Source organism: Lates calcarifer, linkage group LG13 (assembly GCF_001640805.2).
Source record: "Lates calcarifer isolate ASB-BC8 linkage group LG13, TLL_Latcal_v3, whole genome shotgun sequence".
NCBI classification, from domain to species: Eukaryota; Metazoa; Chordata; class Actinopteri; family Centropomidae; genus Lates; species Lates calcarifer.
Genome location: NC_066845.1, coordinates 1,372,028 through 1,392,288, shown reverse-complemented (window position 1 = coordinate 1,392,288; position 20,261 = coordinate 1,372,028). Strand labels below are relative to the sequence as shown.

At 39.8% G+C, this 20,261-nt stretch overlaps 1 protein-coding gene across 1 annotated transcript; it reads right to left on the bottom strand.

Annotated features, from left to right (window-relative positions):
• Positions 1-1,049: 1,049 nt before the first annotated feature.
• On the bottom strand, positions 1,050-20,138 carry castor1 (cytosolic arginine sensor for mTORC1 subunit 1). The gene is made up of 9 exons (XM_018660830.2): positions 19,826-20,138; positions 13,670-13,740; positions 9,649-9,842; positions 8,889-9,024; positions 6,807-6,930; positions 6,159-6,275; positions 5,686-5,768; positions 4,858-4,952; positions 1,050-2,134 (listed from the first exon to the last, which is right to left on the bottom strand). Exons 1-9 carry the CDS (start codon positions 19,936-19,938, stop codon positions 2,063-2,065), a joined length of 1,005 nt encoding a protein of 334 aa, XP_018516346.1. The 5' UTR covers positions 19,939-20,138; the 3' UTR covers positions 1,050-2,062.
• Between the last annotated feature and the right edge of the window lie 123 nt (positions 20,139-20,261).

Sequence of the window (20,261 nt, the reverse complement as noted above, 5' to 3'; positions counted from 1 at the left end):
GTCAGGTTAGGTCAGGTATTGTCACCCCTGCATCAGCTGCACTTTTTCCCCCCATGCTGATCATGATTACAATAATTTCCACTTGTTCAGCGAAGATAAGACTTGTGATGCTAGGGCACAAAATCATTTTCACAGATTTCCACCTACAACATCCCCTGCCAGTTTCCACTGACAGCCATGGTGTTGGCTAAGCATCTCAAAGCTATCTCATAAACAGATGTTTTACTTTAAAACAACTCTTCTAACAAATTCTCAACACATATAAATGCTCGATCTCTTACCTCTTTGATGGGTACTTGGTCCACTTGTGTGCCACCCTCTGGGTCCTACTTTGTTTTTCCATGTACATGCTTCTCCTTAGACAGATCATCAGTTTAAAGTTGCATCTTATGTCTATGAGAGATGACATTCAATTAAACTTTTCATATCAGCCTCAGACTATCATTACTGCTTTCTATGTAATTTTGTCAGCATTAGTGGATGCCCACTATTTTCTTGCAGGCAACAAAATGGTTATGGTTCACACTTTACCCCATGACAGCATGTTAAGCTTAACAGACGGATTGAGTTCATTTCATCTCCAGTTCTTCAGAAATTGGAAATTGACCAAAACTGGGCTTTTGCCAAGTTTCGGTCAAGAACTTTGAGTGCCTTATCTGTTTCTGTTGTTGCCGTATGAGGAATATCACTAATCTGAGCCCTGCTGTATCTCCAGCTGGGATGGATGGGATATACCTGACCACAGACAAAAACTAAGGGACTGACTCCTTTGAGGATGTGGTTCCAGGACTTCCTTTTAAAGCTGTGATGGGCCAAGCACCACAGGATGTTCCCAGAAAGTCACTATCATTACAATCACCTCATTTGTTCCACCCCCGCTAAACACCATAAATGACTGTTGACTCATGAGTTATGAATGACAGGATTCATAACTCATTAAGCTTTAAGCATTATCTGCCTGTCATGAGGCAGTTACTATTTGTTGGAGCAGTTGTGCTAATGCCCCACATTTGTGCCTTAAAAATGCTAAAAAGTCAACAAAGAGTACCTATTTTCAATATTCTTTATTGAATGAAGCAGCACAAAAATTACAAATGTTTACAGAATACTTATTTAAATTGTACAAAATGTAGTTGTACCAAAGAAAACATCTAAGTGATATTAGCTAAACTAAATGTCTATTGTGCAAATAACAAAAAATAAGACTTAGTGTTATTGACCTTGGATGATGCTATGATTAAGAAAAAGTCTGACCGTTAAAAAACACTGACCAAGCCTACTGTCCTCTTTGACAGCATGTGTAGTAGCTTTAATATGTTAGAACTACCTGCAATATTCAAATTGTCAAAAAATAAAACTTTTCAGTTTTCTTTTGCATGGAAATTATAGTAAGATCAACATTCACACAACCACCTTGCATTTCAAGCTTCACGCTTTCAGTTTGCAATTGCAATTCTTGCAAATGGCCTTTGATTTGGAAAAAAAGGTTGTTTTCACAAATGGCGTTATGATATGAACATTACTGGAAGACTAAGTTGTGTGTTTATAGCACTGGTGAAATGTATATGAATGTGTTCTGCTGTATGTAGCAAAATAATGTTATGAACAATTCAGCTTCAGACCATACACCATGAGATCTCAAGTCCTGTATTAAAGAGAAGGAAAGTCTATCATACATGTTCATAGATCTGACTTTGTGCTTGTAAATTTGAATATACAAGTGTGTGTGTGTGTGTGTGTGTGTGTGTGTGTTCATGTGTGTATGTATGCAGATTTTGATGTACACATGTGAGCTTGTGGGCCTCCTAGGACTCAGTGCATCCTGCCTCGGAAAGGTAAGACAGGAGGCCTCACAGACAAACTATATGTACACACCACAAAGAAGTGCTTCTGGTGTTCATGGCAAGTTCACAGAAGTTAATACTGCTGGCGACGCAGTGCTAGTCTAGGCACAGAGTTAGCCTCCTTTTCCTGCTGGTCTGCCGCCCCTACCGCCACCCCTGGCCACTGGAGCTGTAGTGAGGGGGGCAGGGGAGGGGTCTCAAATAGGAACCTTCAGGAATCAGCTGGTGGCTGGTTCTTTCCTCTGATGCTGGAGCATGTCTGTCACACTCACTATGTCCTCCTCAGGGACCTAGAAAAGAAAGCAGTGTTAGTTGACTTTTCCTAGCAGATCAAGATGTAAACTCATATTATCATGTTGCAACATTGATACAGAGAACATGTTAGCAAACAATTGCTTATTTACGCATCCAGCAGACATGGAACACCAACATTCATTACAAATTTCTGGCCATCTGAATAATTGCAGCCCATTAATCACTCCTCTTTTAGCTTCTGTTTTGGTTTCCAAGGGCTCCACTATGTTCACTAGCTAGTTGCTAACTTGGTGGGTCTACTGTTTGGTGTGAAACAATGAGAATTTTTGTGATTAAGGGCTAGAAAACTATCTTACTAGAACAGAAGGTGCACTGTAACTCAAAGATTCAACAAAGACCCATACCACTTTGTAAGATGTAACAAATTCTCCCACATTTTGTAGTTTCCTTGAAATTCACTGGAATCAACAGGAATTTCCCTTAATTTTTATTGAAGATAAAATGATTCATACTAATGCACTGAAACATGAGCCAGAGAGTGACCTCCCATCATCCCATAAGCACATGTTCTTTCACATGTTCTTGTGACGTATATTTGTTCTCTTCCATGTTAGGAAATGTCTTCAACCATTTCTGCTATTGCGTCTACTCGATTGTGAGCTTTCTAAATGACTTCCATCCATTTCATTCTTCCTCTTTAGAATCTTAAGCTGTGCTGATTTTTTTTCAGCAAAATTACAGACTGTATTGAAAAATAAAAAGACTATACTTTGCTACTGAAAAAGATGCATTGTATATTTTCAATCAACAGACAAAGCAGTGGCATAGAAGAAGACGATCTGACTGCATATACCACGCAGCTTTGATGTTAAGAAATTCTCAGAAGTGTGCAAGCGGAAGCCATTGTGATGTCAGACCTTGTTTAATTTTTATCAATGGAATTAGCTAAAATTAGGCCAGTTTGTGGTTAAAACGAATCCCACTCAGGTTTACAAGGTTTAATTATAGAATTCCATGACACTGACAGAGTGGAGCCTTCTATGACTAAGACACGTTATGGTTACATCAAGCTCAACGACATGACGGCATAAATAAAGCTACAAAAGTGAATTGCTTTCTCATTTCCAAAACATTCTAACAATTGCTTAAAAAAGCGGGTAAGAACATGCTGAATGTGTGTGGAATACCCAATGATTCAGCATTATGATGAAATTCACCTTTGTTCATCCTCCTTTTTGTTCACCCTTGCTCAGTATTTGGTGACTAGGCTGATTAAACAGCCAACTATCTCAGATTGGCAGATTGTACAAATGCATTTTGTTAATGGGAGGAAGAGCAGAAAAGATATCAATTTCATTATGTGTATGAACATTATGCAATAGAAGAATTACATAATGCGTCTCCTACATGTGTTATAGGACACGCATAATGTATTCATTAGTGGTGCATAGCCGCTGGCAAAGATTTCTGTATTTGATTCTATTTAACCTCATTTATTTTTGGAAAATCTTTCATGCTGACCCATAAATGTAAATGGCTGGGGTACAGTGACTCAAAAGAGAAAGAGCCATATACTGTATTTAGGACTTCGATCAACATCAATGCTCAAAGAGTCAAGGTGAAACCAATCCACACAGACAATGAAACAGCCAACAGAGCCCAGGTGCAGTATTATTGATCATTTGAGATGCCAATCTACTCAGCTTTTAGCTGACAACACAAGGATGATTACAAATAATGCATCCATCACACTGATGTAAAAGGGAAATTTCCGATTCACTCAGTGACTTTCTTTGATAAGTTTCTGGGTAATAGCAAACAAATGACCCAGATAAACTCTTCTTGGTAATTTTCAAGATGATAACAGTGGCAAGAGTTGCTGATTAAGTTGAGACACAGATGCCTTTAACACAACCACTGTGTGGTGAATGGGAAGACAATATCAACACAGAGATCAGGAGACCATGTAGCAACTGTGGAGTTTCGGCATCATTTATGTAGTCAATCTGTAAATTTACATACACCACATATGGTTACATGGTTATACCGAGGGTTAGAGTTTTATGGTTTCTTACTGAAAATGATCATTATATTAGGTTACGAAATACAGACGCTCACCTTTACCTAACCATATGTAAAACTATTTTGAAAAGAATTTTGTGAAGAATACTTCATAGATGATGTCTTTATTTTACCTTATTAGTTCATTTAATCTCTATAAATTCCATATAAATTAAAATCATCAAAATTAGTCATTTGTATGATTTTGAAAATTCAAAACTCAAAATGAGGTAAGATGATAAAAAGGCTTTATTTTTGAAACCTTTTTGTCAGATCAAGACATCAAGGGTGCAATTATTACATAACTGCTTTTCTATAAATGCATATCCGCATTACAGGGTTTTCAATATATTTATGGTACTTGATTCTTTTTCAAAACATTTTTTTTGAAATTTATAGACAAGCTCCTATCGGTAGAACACCCACAAAATGATAAATAATGTAATGTAATCACCTGCCTTAAGCTGAGTTTCTGAGTGAATCTCACAGGAATTCTGTTTGCGGTGACATACGCTTGGTCTTTATCTGTCGCTATCTCCCACACTAAAAAACAGAACCCAGCCTTAAATAGCTGAATATCTGAGCTGCGCGTAATACATTCTTTGAGTCACAGATGTATTGAGTTTCAAGTTTTGACCTCCATGAAAACCTCCAGTCCACGGTGGCCTTACTAATGATGTGAAAATGTTGGACTCACCAGAGCGTGGTCAAAGCTGAAGGTGCTTATGTAATAGGCAGAGATGTCGCTGTCAGCAAGAGGTTGAGATATCTGGGCAACTATACCGCATTCATCTAGGAAACGGAGAGTAGAGAAGAAATACATTGAAATTAGTATCATAATCACTACTTTTGATTTTTGCATAGACATTTAACAACATGATAACATAAATTTCTCCCTAGATAGCTCATTGACTCTCTACGTATTAATTTAAAGGTCAACAAGCATGTGATTTAAACTTACTACAGACTGTAAGTACAAGGAATGTAAAAGAAAAATACAAGACAATAGAACTGACACTATTGGTGGTTGAATTCACATATTTTGGCAAAAAAACTACCTAACCACGTACATTGTTTCCAAATCAACTGATTAAATAATAAATTATTCTTTGCTCAACAAGACTAACTAAAAAATGTATTTTGTAACACATGCAACATTAAGGCTAAAAAAAACAATGAAAATAAACACACACACATCTGTAATTACATCTTGGAAAAATGAAGACTCCTACAATGATGTAAACAAAAGCTGTTTTTTTAAATCAAAGTTTTTAATACGATAGTATTGTACTGGCACTAGAAGAGGTTGGCAGTGTTCAGTTTTTATAGGCACTGAGAGACAATGGAATGGACTGTTTGTGTTATGTCTGATCTGATTTAAAGCCCCAGTCAGACACTAAAATCAGCCCAGCAAGAGAAAGCAGTTCCAGAAGCAGGCAGGGCTGTTCCATGTGACTGACACACTCTAAACTGGATGTAGAGTAAGCTACAAGGTACTGAGGTATTTAAAAGGAAGTGGTCTTACCGAAGCCCAGCGGTTGTCCCCCTATACGCACCATTCTCCACAGCTCGCCGGAGGAGCTGGTGAAGAGAAGGTCAGCAGGAAACCTAGAGCACAAAGATCAAGCACTGATGTCTACGAAGCAAACAAGTGCAAACATACGCAGGTCCATCTCAGAGATGGACAAGGCAATAATCTCTCGTAGCAAAATCCAGATAAAGCTTGTTAATACAGACACTGCAACACCTGCAAAGGATTGACCCAACAAAAAAGGGGAACAATGAAGTAAACTGAAAATATACAACTGAGCCGTTTCAGTGACGGAAACAGAATGTTCAACTATCTAGCTGTTCACTCATTTTGTCCTCTTAATGGCCAAATAGCTGTAACTGAGAAGCACCAATTAAGCATACACAAAACTAACCATTTATTACTTTTATTAACCCAAAGCGGCTCTCACTTCACTTGCTCACAAAGTGCAAGGTAAGAATCCTTACTGTCTCTGAGCTTCAGTGTCCATCACCAGTGAGATGTAGCCATCGATGAGGGAGAAGGAGAAGAACTTGATACAGTCCAAGTCCTGGCTGGGAGATGACTGTGTGTCCTCTTTAGGACTGCAGAGGAGGAGGGAGCACATTCAGCTGGTCAGCAGCATTTATTTTGTGGGCCACTGATATGAAATCATTCACACATTAAAATAATTCTCAAGCCCAGGGCAAGACAAGTGAGTCACACAGAGAATAGTTGGTTTTACCTCAAGAAAACAGAAACATGATGATGAATTGTTTCCTTTGCATTATTACAATGTATACAATTAAACTTATTATCTAGGCAAACCTTTGTTTTTCTCCCTAATTGATCTTGTTAATTTTAACTTAAAAGTAGAGAAACAAAATCATTTTCTTTTGGCTGGAAAATGTTAACAATGTCTGAGTTTGACAAATAATCAGTGTGTCTCACATTAAGCTCTAAAAATAATGTATGATCAGATTAAACTAATGTGAAATAATTTCCTATGAGGGTATCTGTTGTGATTAATGCACAGAATATATCAGGCCAGTGAGTCAGTGTTCACTTTGCATCATGTGCTGCCACCCTGTGTTTAAGACAGGTACTACAGTGGTGAGCAAGGTACGTGACCTCACCTGCTGGAATAAAAGAGCACGTCAATGAGTGTGGTGGCGATGGACGGCAGCGTGTCCGGGTCCAGAGACATGACACAGAAGTGGTTCTGGGGGATCAGCACTGGGTGAACTGTGGGTTGGATGGCTGGAAGAACAAGGACAGTGCTGCTTTATAAAAACAGCTTTTCATGTACAACAATAAACAGTGGTAGTCCTGTACATATGCTTTAAAAGTACATTTTTCTTTTAGTTTTCTGGTGAAAGAAATGACTTTCACATAACATTCTGTTAAAGTAAACCATTTTTCATATTCACGATAATACCTCCCTTTTCTCAACTATATTTTAATCTCTTTCTTTAATTTTGCAGATGGAAGTAATGAAACACACACAACTGGTGGAAGAAAAGTTTTTAAACTAGTCTGAGATGAGATACCTAAAGCTGATATCTCAGAGATGCAAAGATACGATGTGTGAAACAGATGTTCTGTTCACATGTTACAGCATGTTCTGTACCGTACTGTTCTGAAAATAACTTCCTATAACGGATACTGTGATTCTATGTAGTCAAAGGTTCCTTCATGGTTGAGGGCCCAGCCTGTTGGCCTTGTTTCATTATGTAACACTAAATAACATAAGGTTCGTTTAAGTCAAACATGGCTTTGTTAAGTACAGCAGGCTTCCTCGAACAACAGGTTCCTCATGCTATGTAAACATACTCATTTTACTACACAGCGTAGATTAAGGGTTGGTTGATTTTTAGAAAAGACTGGCAACATGAATTAGCTTAGTAGTCCTTGATGTACTTGATATTTTTTGAATATTCAAAGATAACTGTATTTTATGAAAGTGGATTTGGAGATTTTCCCTCCAGAGCTGCAGAACTAATAGCACTATGGAGCTGTTTTTCAAAGAGCAGGCCCCAGTTTTGTTTATCTTGTGCATGCATATTAGGATGCACATGCAAATGATCAACAGGTAGCAGTGATGTTGAGATGTGCTGCAATGTTCCAGAAAAGGCAGGGAAGAAAACTGCAAGCCACTAAACATGGATGTAAACAATGTTTGATTTAAAAATACTTAATGCAACAATCTTTGCAGAGGACAGAAACAAAGTTGACACAGACCTCTAGGGTATTCTCAGTGTGTCTTAGTGAGCAGCACTGGATGTAAACATAACTATCTGTGTATACACAAAAAAACTCCACAGCAGCTCTTTAAGACTGCTTCTCCTCTTATGAGGCCAAGAAAATTCAGAGCATCTCTTGCAGTATAGTCTGTTTGTCCAACTAGCTTTTACTCACTATTTGTTACCAAAAGCCTGAAGCAGTGGTTTTTCTTCACTACTGCAGTTTATGTCCATGTAGTTTAATGACAGAAAATGATCTCCAGAATTCTGCTGCCTATTTTACAGTCTGACAGCATTCAAGCTGCACAGCTGATCATAATATTGTTGACTTATTGATGTCTTTTAAATGGGGCTGATTAGTTTGTGCTGTGAATGTAGGATCACATTGTCAACACAGTGACCTGATATGAGTAGACAAATTACAAATTACACTTCTGATGCAGAAATAATGATCAGTATGTGTGAAATGAAACATCTAATACTGTAATACCATATGTATTTAGGTTAAGAACATGACCTTGCATCAGTTAATGTGACAGCATTACATTCAAATTTGAGCTTTGTAAGGCTACAGAAATGACCTTAGTGGACAGAGTGCCAGAGTCACTTCTGCAAACATGACTTCTAAAATGACTGATGCTTTTTTTTAAAACGTGGTGACAACACCCAATACTTACAGAACATTTACATTTACTCAGCAGTGTGTGTGAGAAGTTTCTCGAAGTAACAGTCTTCAGTGTAAGTCATATCTTGAGTTAATCCTTCAACCCCAGAGAAAAAGCAACAATGTACAGTTCACTCATGTCTGATAAGAGACCTGTTACTGTGCTTTAAGATCACTTCCTATGTGATGAGTAACCCTCTATACACTTTGCACAAACAACCTGAAGGTGGTGCTAGAGGATCTTAACTTCATCCACTGAACCGAGCCTGAGCAGTAAGCAAATTCCTACTGAACAGGACTGTGACCTCTACCTTCTTTGCCGTTCTTCTGGAGGCCGCAGGAAACATCCTGGCAATGCACAGGGACAGACTCTCCTCCCACCTCCTTATAGATATTGAACTCCTCCTCCAGAGTGGTGATGACTACAGACAGGTCTTTCTCTTTCACCTACACAGTATAGATGTGAAACATAAATATCGGTGGGAAGACATTTTAGAGTGCTGTGAAATATGTAGAACACCTTGATCAACCAGCCACACAAGGCTTAGTGTATCTCATATCATTTCAGGGTCCAAACACATACAGTTTATGGGTCCAACACTGTCTCACTTTAAGGGAATACTTGAACTCAAACAGCATGTCGACCATTAATATACTTGCTGACACAAATGTCTGTCTAGGTGTTACCTATTTTTGCCCACTTAACACTTTCACATGTAATACATCAACCAACTTTTTAGTGCCTTCAGCTCTATCGGGAATTAATTCCTTAACAGTGAAAACTGGTGAGTGGACAAAATGCAGACAGTGTGACTTCTTTTGTCTGGCAGAGCTCAGTAGGTGAAAGGCTTCTTTGAGAGATAAGAGTTCAGTAGTTTTTATACATTTAGAGAGTTTGGAAAATTGCTTCTGATGTCTCTAAATTATACAACAATGAAGCTTCAGAGTGCCTCTTTCATTTCAACAAGAATCTTGCGAGCACTGATTAGACTGGAGTGGAACAGAGTTGACCAAAACCTAAAAAAAGCAAAAAACAAAAACAAAAAAAAGACATAAGTAGATGAGACACACCAGGATGAAGTCAGTCTGATAAGTGGAGAGCATGAAAACTGAAACGTGCTGCTGGGCCAGGGGGGCTATGACCGATTTGGCGATCTTGGTCACGCCAACAGCCTGCGAGCTGCTGGAGGCGCTGCCGTTGGAGACCACATTGAGTGGCAGCCAGATGGAGCTTTCTACCTGGAGGTGCTCTGAGGGCTGGAGCTCTGAGTGGGAAGGGAGAGAGAGGGGAAAAGTTTGTAAGTGAGTCTGTGGGCATACACAGAATATGCATGAATTAATGCTAGTCTATGACAGTGAACATGCCCAGTTAGCAGTGATTTGGTAATCTGAAGGTCAAAGAAGCCATACTGATATCAGTTTACTTGAGATAAAAGCCCTCTCCAGACATTGCTCTGGAGTTGCATTATGGGAAATGAAGGATGCAGTGTTTTTTGAACTTGACCCACAGAAGGAGCTAAAAAAAAAAAGTCAGGATATCTATATAAGCCAGGTCTTTCCTCTACCAATTTTGACAATTTCTCTTTTGAATCTGTTCTTGCAAGTACCCTGCCTTTACGTGCAATACTGAAACACTTAAAGTACCCCTTTAACTAAGAGGCCTAGATTTTGTCTGACCTTCAAATCAAATCTATGGTTACTGGGGTAATTAATTCCATCTCATCACAAAAAGGGAAATGGTTTTAACTTACTTAAAAAAGAAACCACTTGTCTGAAATAATGGTGCAACTGCCACATTAATAAAGAAACAAAACAACAAATAGATATTCCCCTGGGGACGGGGTGGGGTGGGGGGGTTATTCTGCAGGTGCAAAACTTCTCAAATTGTGTCACTGCTAGTATAGTGAGTGCATTTAAAATTGGTAAACACAGGAGGATGGCAACATGAAAAAGAATCTTTGAGGTCACCACTGCAGACCCTGCAAGTACCAGCTTTACATTATATGTGAGCATTCACAGCTAAACAAGACAACAGAACTCTACATAAGCCAAATCATTGGTGCCATTGTTTCTCTCATTGCTGTTGAAATAAAATAAAAATACTGTAAAACTATTCATTCATATGTCATGTGCTGGCCTTGGGGGAAAAAAGCATGACAGCATATGCTTAACAAAGCCAAACTGCACCAGTGAAGAGGAACAGCAGTCACAAGCGAAAACAAAACCGCCAGGGATGTGACAGATGAACTGCATATTCTATAGTGGGGTGCCACGCAACGAACATTTCTAGAAGCAGTTACAATAGTGATTTAGTGGCTTAGTAGCACGCTTTTCAATGAAGTGTTTAACATCTGCACCTCTTCACAGCTTTATATTATCTGTGATGTATCTTCACATTTTTGAAGGTGTAAACTATGAGGCAGCTTCCTGTTATTTGCTGCTCGGTATAACATACACACACTTCCTCTCCCCTACCTCATGTCTCTTCCTCCACCATGGAGACCTAAAACGCCCCCACTATTTATACCGCCTGGCTATACAAGTAAAAATGGTGCTCAGGAGAAGCCAGCAGCACCTACACCACCACAAGATGCTTAGTTAGTAAAGTGTGACCTGACACCAGTGCAATAATAATAACTCCTAGTGGGCGGTAAGAAAGGGTCAAAGTTCAAACGGGTTGATCCCTCAGATGGGGCTGTAACATCCTGAGTCTAGAAGCCAAACTGGAACAGCAGGATATTTCACTCTTTGTCCTAAAATAAGGCCAAAGTTAAAGCTGGCAGCTACCTGGGAAACAGGTGTCAATCCAGGAAATAAACAAGAAGTTAGAGGAAAGATATACTGGGGTGATGACCTAGAGAGATATGCACCCTAACCTTGTATTGCTTCAAATAACCTATCTAAAAGATTAATGCATTATTACAAAGCTCCTCATACACAATTAGACTTTTAAAACAGAGCAAATGTCTGAATACTGAGTAGGAGGGAAAACTCTCCTTGCATGTTTGAGATGTATCTTCATTTGAAGTTTCAGGGACCTTCAGAGGCAGCACAAACTTTTTTTGGTTAGGGGTTCATTACCATTCAGCTAACTAAAAACTTTACCAAATGGTGTCTAACCTCCTGCAGTGAATACTCTATTTTCTTTTTCTTTACTCCCCTTCAAAGGGCCACTGTTCTGGTTGGCATAATTTGTCACAGACAGCCCCTTGTGGCTTCGCTACACCAGCTTTCACCTCTTAAAATAGGCACTCAGTTAGAAGGAGAGCGAAGGGGACAGAGGGAGAAACAGAGCACCCTGAGGCAATATATGCCTTTAACAACTATATCTGTGTAAAAGGACTAGACAAAAATGGCTGGATGATGAGTAGATGGGCGAGTGGATGGCATGTACACAGAAGGTTATACTGTTCACTCTGTCCCAAGATTGAAGTAAGACAGAGATGGGTTCATTCTAGAGGCAAACACTGATAGAGGTGTATAAACAAATATTTAATAACAGGTGGATATACTATTCTACTATTAAATCAATCTTTTTGATTGATTTAACAATTGTCCAGAGTAGAAAAACAATTTTAAAAATAAAGGCAGATAAACGCCCAAAGTGATGTCTTAAAAAGTAAAAGAAAATACATTAAACTGTGTCCAACTCTCAGAAAACATGGAAACTTTAAATTCTAAATTAACTGGCAGAAAAATTGAGGCAATTGCTTACGTATCTAAAAATATTTTAGAAATGACTCATTTTTTAACCAAAACAAAATCTTATCGATCACCCATCAAGCCCACACACCGAAGAAAGTGTGGTGTTTTTGTGCGTTGACTTGCGTAATAACTACTGGTGTTTTTTTGCCTGTATGTCTGAAAACATGCACTCAAGTCCCTACAAATTGTTTAATCAGGGTTTTTAACCACAAGTGCAACTTGAACTTAATTTCCCTAAGAAAACAGTTTTTCTTGTAATGCTGCACTTGACCTTTGTAAGTCAGAAGCACAGAATAGCAGCAGCTGCTAACGTGCATACAGACACGCGCTCTTATTATCCACCAAGCCTCTCTGTGTGCGACACTTTATACCAAAGAAATGGGAGAGGCAACAGCTCTAACAACAGTGAGTCCAGCCTTCTTTGAATATAACTCAAATTCACTGATATTAGAGAGAAATGTTAAAGTTTCCCACCAGTTAAAATACTCAATACCAAAAACAAGGCAAATCTGCATTCTGTATCTGAGAACATTAAAGCTCTTCTTTGCTCTGGCTCTACTTCATTTAAGTTCACAAGATCACAAGTTTTTTTTTCTTGTACAGCTTTTTCCCTACATTTTATGGTTGTCTACACCCATCCTACTGCGTGAGGTCTGTGAGAGGAACAAGGAAGGAAGGAAGTAACATTGGAGTGGTAAAACAACAGAATGTTGTGGCCCAATTCAAAACTACATACTTGTTCTGACCATGTTTCGAGTATGTAGCATGTTCATAAAGAAAATGTTATATTACTGGACTTGGGGGACTGACACATTATGTGCAATGGTGAACCTTTGGAAAAATAGTATTGTGGTAGTGTTGTACTTCAATATAGTTTTGGGGAACTCATCCAAGACATGTAAAAAAAAAAAAAAAAAAGTTGATGCAAGATTTCCTGACTTTTAATCCGTATGATTCCCTTTAAAATTGCTGGATCCTCCAGTTCCAGTAATGACCCAAGCATCTTTTCTAGATCGTCCCTGTCTGGTAATGTGCATGTCTTTCAAACTCCTCTTCCTACTTTGTAACACAGTTTTTTTTTTTAATAGAAAAGGGAAGTCTTACGCTGAGATAACCCTGATGCCATCACTAGGGTTTTAATTTTAGATGTGACAAAGCTCCTCAAGAGACACAAAAGTACTGAATGGTACTCTCCATTACTGATAAACTAATCTGGGTGAAGTTCCCCTTAAAGTTTCCAAATGTGAAATTAGCAGTAGCTTCCTAAAATTGTTGCTAGGTTAAGTAAATACATCCCTTGTCTTGAAGCTACCAAACACTATGCTGTATGGAGTATATTTTACCAGTATTTAGTGTATAAATGGAGTAGTCAGAGTATGTGTTTTACCTTTGAATCCTTCCTCATCAAGGACAACTGTGTAGTTCTCTGGTGTCTCCGTCAGACTGAAAAACTTACATCTGAAACAGAAAAGGAAGTATAGATGGAGAGGCGAGTGGTTGAAAATTGAGAAAACATGAAGGCAGGAGATAAGGAGGAAAGAGGAAGGAGAAAGAGAGTGGAAGAACAGCGTTATTCATTTGCAACCAACAAAAGGAGGTTCAGATCTTCATAATAACAGTTACCAGGAATCGAGTAAATGCGGTTCCCCGAAATGTGGACAGGGTTCAGGACTGGCTGTCACTCAGTTAGCACAGGCCCAAGCTCAGTGTTATGCCAGCATCGCTGCTTTGTCTACAGCAAGTGGTGGGTAACACACAAAACTGGGGCACTGCCTCAGTTATACTGCTGCATTCAAGGAAAAACTGAGCAACACTACTCTAAATGTGATGATATGCGACTAGTATATGTGCATCTGCTATGAAAATCAAGTTCATAGCTCGCTGAAATGTCTCTGCAGCAGAACCACTGAGGGCTGCATTCTGCAATCTTTAAGTCTTCCAGCTGCCATCTTTGAAAGGTAGTTTTGCAATCAACTTTTACCTTGTTCTAAAAAATTAGCCAACTGGGTTGAAAAGACTTTTTGCGAACTGATACAGCCCACTAGGGTTAAAAATTCCCAAAGAAAGGATAGAAAAAAGACCATCTGATATTAAGTTGTTGTTATTTGGGATCTTAGAAGTGCTCTTTACTAAACATAGCCTCAAAGTTCCTTGATTACAATTTACTATGCTTTTTCTCTCCAGTTTGGAATTTGTGTCTTCATCAGGCTTGGGGCCAAAAGCATTTGCTTTCAAAGGCTGTTGCTTGGTCTGGCCACAGTGTTCAGTTCTTTTGAATGTTGCCTTTGTGAAATGTTGAAAAAGGGTAGCAGAGGTGGGGGGTAAGAAAAAAAAAGTCAGTAGTCAGCCCATGAGATTTGGTACACGTTGAAGAAAGAGCTGGGCACTGAAACACACATTTTCTTGGATTACATCAGTTTTTAAGGCCAATATACTTCAAATGAAGTTTCTCAATGGGAGAAATTTCTCTTGTTCTACATCCAGAGAAATACCTTTGGTGTAACAGCAAAAACAAAGAGACCGAGGTGGAAATGAAATGTCAGGTGAGCTGTGGGCAGAGAGAACTGATTACTTTAGGAATTTAGGAGATGGGCTGACCCTGCAGCCTCTTGTTCAACTTGGACATTAATGGTGACAAGATAAACTCCAGACCCAAGCATTATACTTTGGGCTTTCAGTTCAACCTCAATCTCCTGAAGGTTACGAGCTTTAGGCTGTTGTATTTTGTTATCCTTTTGAGAAAACTCAAAAGAAGACTCCTTACTAATCTATAATAGAGATAGATTTCAGAGTGGGAGGAGTTATTTCAGGCGTCCAACATTCTTGAAGCACAAGTGCTGCTTATTTTCATCACAAATAGACAAGCATAAAATCCCCCTGGTTTAATAATGGGTATAAAAGACAAGCTACAGCATCAGCAAATATCTGAATCTTTGATAAAACTCAATCATACAAGCCTGTGTGCATAAAAACATCAGAAGAAAAGTAAACTCCTGCATCAATGCAGCATTTTGATAACCAAACAAACATTCATGAAACATTCAGTCACTGAGCTTGAAATTCTGAAGTTTAAATGGGCAATGCAAACACCATAAATTGTAAGGTTATCAACTCCTGGATTAAAATATTGTTCTTTATTTCACAACAACTTTGTAATTTAGGCAGATAATATCGAACCCAGTGCAGCTTCAGAACCAAATGTCTGACTTTTAAAAGAGGCAGTAAAGGACAAAATTAAAGTTTTCTGAGAGGATGTCAACTAATGCAAGGAGGCAGCAAATACAAAATACCAATAAATAAAGCCATTGCCCTAAAAACAACAACAACTTGTTATTGACTTGGTAAGCCTTTTCATTTTTGCTAGAGAGATGCTTTGAGCAAAAGGAAGTGCTATATATTCCTGTTTTCTTAAAACGTCACTGAGAGATACACCTTCCTCTTCCTCTGCTTATCACTCAGCTGACGCTATTACAGTAGAAGCCTGAGTGAGACTGCTAACCTCCTGACTCAGCAAAAAGTAATCCCCCACCATGAGATGGGACAATCACGCCACAGAGAGACAAAGAGAGAGAACACTGTAATACTAACTGCCAGCTGTGCTAGCAAGCTCAGCCAGCCCATTGTGTTATAATACCCCCCTCATTTCCTGTTGACCCCTCACCTTCCCCAGCTTGCAGTTTCCTGCAGGTAGTGTATGCCAACCATCTATCCCGTAAGCGAGAATGATCAAGTGGGGAGCGTTTATCGCATAGGTGTGTTTTTGGAAGAGACAACGAGGGCTCTTATAACACACCTGCAAGGCAGCCAAACCTTAGCAATGCATTGATTGTGTGCTGTCAAGCAACCTGAGGGAAATCCATCTGTCAGACAACTGCGCTTGTTTGGTTTCCTGTTTGTGAAGTACAGATAAGACAGATAAGCTTCATTGCAGAATACTGACAAGCATACTGGAAAATTCATTTGCCTAACACTGTTTTTTACTACTACTATCAAATTGTCTTTTCACATCCTGCCTACAGAAAATTGCATTTACAATCAGTACAACAATGCGCTTCTTATGAAATCAAAAGGAAACTCTGTATCTCTTGTTGCAGAAATGCAATATTCATTTTCTTCCTGTTTCTATCCACACACTCAATCGGTTCAACAAAAGTAAGATTTTGTCATGTAGCACTTAGAACCAATCTAATATCTCCCCACAACAAAGCTCTGTGCCCTTACCCTTCCATCTACTCTTGTCTCCACATCAACAACATACAAGGGAAAGCCAGATGAGCAGGAGACAGACACAGCCCAGAGAAAACACAGTATCTAAGAGTCAGGTTAAGCTCACTATGTACGACGTGTTGTCATAATTAATATGTCATTTATCAATTAGGAATCACTGAACATTTGCAAGTTGCAGCTTCTGTAATGTGAGAACTTATTTTCTTTGATTTATATCAGAGTAATTTGCTCATTTTGGACACTTAATTGAAGACATGTCTTTGGGCTGTGGGAACTTGCTTTGGGCATTTTTCCTCATTTTCAGACATAATTGAACATGTTTGTACAGCACTGGTAGTAATAAGTTCACACAACAAGCTCCTTCTATTGAAGCATGAAGGAACACGAAGATGAGGAGACGGACAGCAGGCAAAAGAGATGAGGAAGCAACAGGTAGCCAGGGAGCGGCCGAGTGGGGAAGATGAAAACCGAGCACACAAGAGTCTGGACTTTGATCCAGCTGCACAAAACAACGGGTGGTAGCACTGGTGAGGGAGTGAGGGCTGGCGGTAGTGGGGTGTAAGCAACTGATGCTCCAGCTGAGGAAACATGATAAGAGCAGAGCAAACTGATGTTGTTGAAGTGTGTGGAGCGAGCCTCGAGCTATCTCAGCCCCATCGCTGGTGGACAACCAAGCTGTCTGCTGCTTTTCACAGCTTCCTACAAACCAATCTGTTGCGTTCTCATGGGCTCCACTTTTTTTTTTAGAACAATGGGGAAGTTTTTTTTTTTCTTGAAATCCCTGCTTGTTATTAGAGGCTGGGGGAGAAATAGAGGAGGGGGGCAGCCTTGTGTATATGAGGAGAGCGAGAGCCCCAACCTTGACAGATCACTGAAGCAGACAAGTGGAAAACTCCCCACTGGGTTTCTGGCTCAACTAAAGCATTGTTCCAACCCATGCTCTCGTTAGTGAGCCGCCGAGGAGAAGAAAGGAGGACTGTGTGGAGCTTGCAGGCCTGCTTACACAGTACAGCAATACTGATATATTGGGCTGATGCTGGGCTTTGATTATTACCACACCCATAGACTCAAAACAACTGCTAAGGACAACACAAGACTGCAAAGTACTTGCAAGTCTATTGTCTACATTTTTTGCCTGTTGTGGGTGGATTCATTCACATCCTCGGGTATTTAACAGAATCTAATAATACATGACTGATGCAGACATGCATACTAGCCAATAGCCCATATTGCTACACAGAAACCTTGCCTTATGCATAATCTAAACTTAATACTAAACTTTAAAAAAAAATTTTGAGGGCGTTTGACTTCACAAATTTGTTACATTGTTGATGATAGGTAGACTGGATAACTACTGTAACTATAAACACAGCTTACCACACGTTAACAATGTAGCTGACAGAAGGCATGCTGTGCCTCATCAAATAAGGGTTCTTATTCCTGGACAAGGCAAAGGCGTTACTCTGACTACTTTCATCTTCTGCACCACAGATTTCATAATGCTTCAGTTGTGTTGGATAATGTTGGAGGAAAATCTGCCTTGTTACAGTTTAGTATAACCCTGGTTCCTAGAAGTGATTACCTCCTTAAAACTCTGCTCAGGACTGCTTTGAATTCACTTTGCACAGAGAGCTGTTCTCTAATGAATGGCAGGGGCCTGAAAGAGGGAGACAGCAAAAACCAACCCGAGGCAATCAGGCTTGTTTTTGCTCCACGATTGTTTGGAGTCGCCATGAACTCAATCTTCTCCCCCACTCCCAATTCTGCATCGCCCATAGTTTGACCAAAGAAAGAAAACAACAAAAACAAAAACAAAAACAAAATGACTCCTTCAGAAAAAGAACTGGAAAAAACAAGGCAAAACACATCCACACCACAGTATGATGACATAACCCCAACGCATGCACAACACCACACCATAAAACAGACGAGCCTGCTAATCCAAGGAAGTACAACCAGCATGCTTTTTCTGGTTCATTCTGGGCTCAGCCTACTTTGTTTTGTTTCCCAGACACTGAATGCTTCACGGAGCCTGTTCAAATGAAACTGTAGGCTCAGGCTTTATGAGCCTGCTCGCTCACTGTGACTGCGGGGCCATGCCTTAAAAATACCGATGCAATTACAGTACATCTGTGTATTATTCACAGTGACTAGTTATTTACTTGATATAAAGATTTTGAGAGGTGGTGCAAGTCATCCTGACACACAGTGTGACTGGTATGGACATGTTAAAGCCTACCGTATTGCACAATGCCCTGAGATAAATGACTCCTGATGGAGGCAGCTAGGCATGAGCAGATGTGAAGCATTTAACATGGGATTTAAACTTCATGAGATTTAAATCAGACTTCTCTATGTCAGGTGACAAGATATAGACAAGAAGCGTTTTGCCAGGATCATGATCCCCCTCATGCAGGCATGGTCTAGTCCTGTTACCTAGAAAACTGATTATCAAAAGGCTTTTCTGTACACACAGGATGCTTGGGATAAGCAAATCCTTGAGGACAGTGTAATGTCTGGATTTATCTGACAACACAAATGCGATGAGAGGAAGTGAAATCTTCCCTGACATTTGCTTACACCTTCTGTGTAACTTGACATGAGATCTGAGGCTGAGCCGCTGCCTGGCCTATATCATGGGCAGCTTGGAGACAGATGTTGAGCTCCTCTTCTGGCCATGTATATGTGGGGCAGCAAGAGCAATAAACAATTACATAACAATGGGAGGATATCCAGGGATTAACTGAAAACTGGTACTAATGCCAACATGAAATCCGGACAATTCACAAACTGGATGTTGGTTTTGGCTAGAGGAGGTCAAGGGTCAAGTCTGTGCTGGAGAAACAGGATCCCACTGAAATACAGTGGATGGGTGCAGCGTGTTTGGTCAATGCTGGTCCTATGTTCAACAGAAGCAATGAAAGGACATTCGTGCATGCATTTAACGGGAATACAAAATACATGAATATGAACAATGCAGTCTAAATCGCTAAATGTGTTTATGCAAATATCACTTAGTTCATTAAGAATGTTTCCTAATGGGTGCGATCATATCTCCGACGTAAAAATACATTCTTAAGGCATATTATATTTTGGCTGATATGCAGTTAAATATCTGTCATAACACTACCGTAATTCCCTAAAGCTACAGTATATCATTCATGGAGGCAGAGCAGGGCATGCACAGACTGCCAGCCCAGTAATGGCTCGGCCACCCAATGAATGAAGAGGCGCTGTAGGTTATCTCAAATATCCGTACTGGATTACCAGGCTGATTCACACACCGGATAGACGCAAACTCAATCAGTCCTCTTACCGTGTCCTGTTCCGGAGAAATATCAGTTTTATCAGGGGGTGTGTGAAATTCATCAGCCCGTTCTTGGATATGCTGGTGACCCGTAGCCTGTGGTCCAATATGTGCAAGTCCATATTCTCGGTTGCGAGCAGTGCAGCCTCCTCTGTGTGTGCATGCAGCGGAGAAAACGCCTTCCTAGCTGAGTGATATCATTCAAATGTTAAATATAGGCCCGGATGGTGAGCATTACCGACGAATAACAACCACTACGTCCCGCGCTCGTCTCACAAAATGAAAAACACCCAAAGCAATCCGACTCCAACCCCGCTGAACTACTGTATATTCAAATAAAAGGGGCAGCCCCAGACATGACACGCCCCCTCCTCTTAAAGCTACAGGTTTATGGTGTTAAATGTCTCGCACATGCAGAGGGTAGTGTTCAATTATGAGGGTACAA

Coding starts and splice junctions, on each gene's coding strand:
- castor1 (XM_018660830.2), bottom strand. CDS start 19,938: ATGGACTTGCACATATTGGACCACAGGCTACGGGTCACCAGCATATCC. Junction 9,843..13,669: donor TGATGAGGAAGGATTCAAAG/GTAAAACACATA, acceptor CTTCCCACTCAG/AGCTCCAGCCCTCAGAGCAC. Junction 2,135..4,857: donor TCAGCTTTGACCACGCTCTG/GTGAGTCCAACA, acceptor TTTCTTTTCTAG/GTCCCTGAGGAGGACATAGT.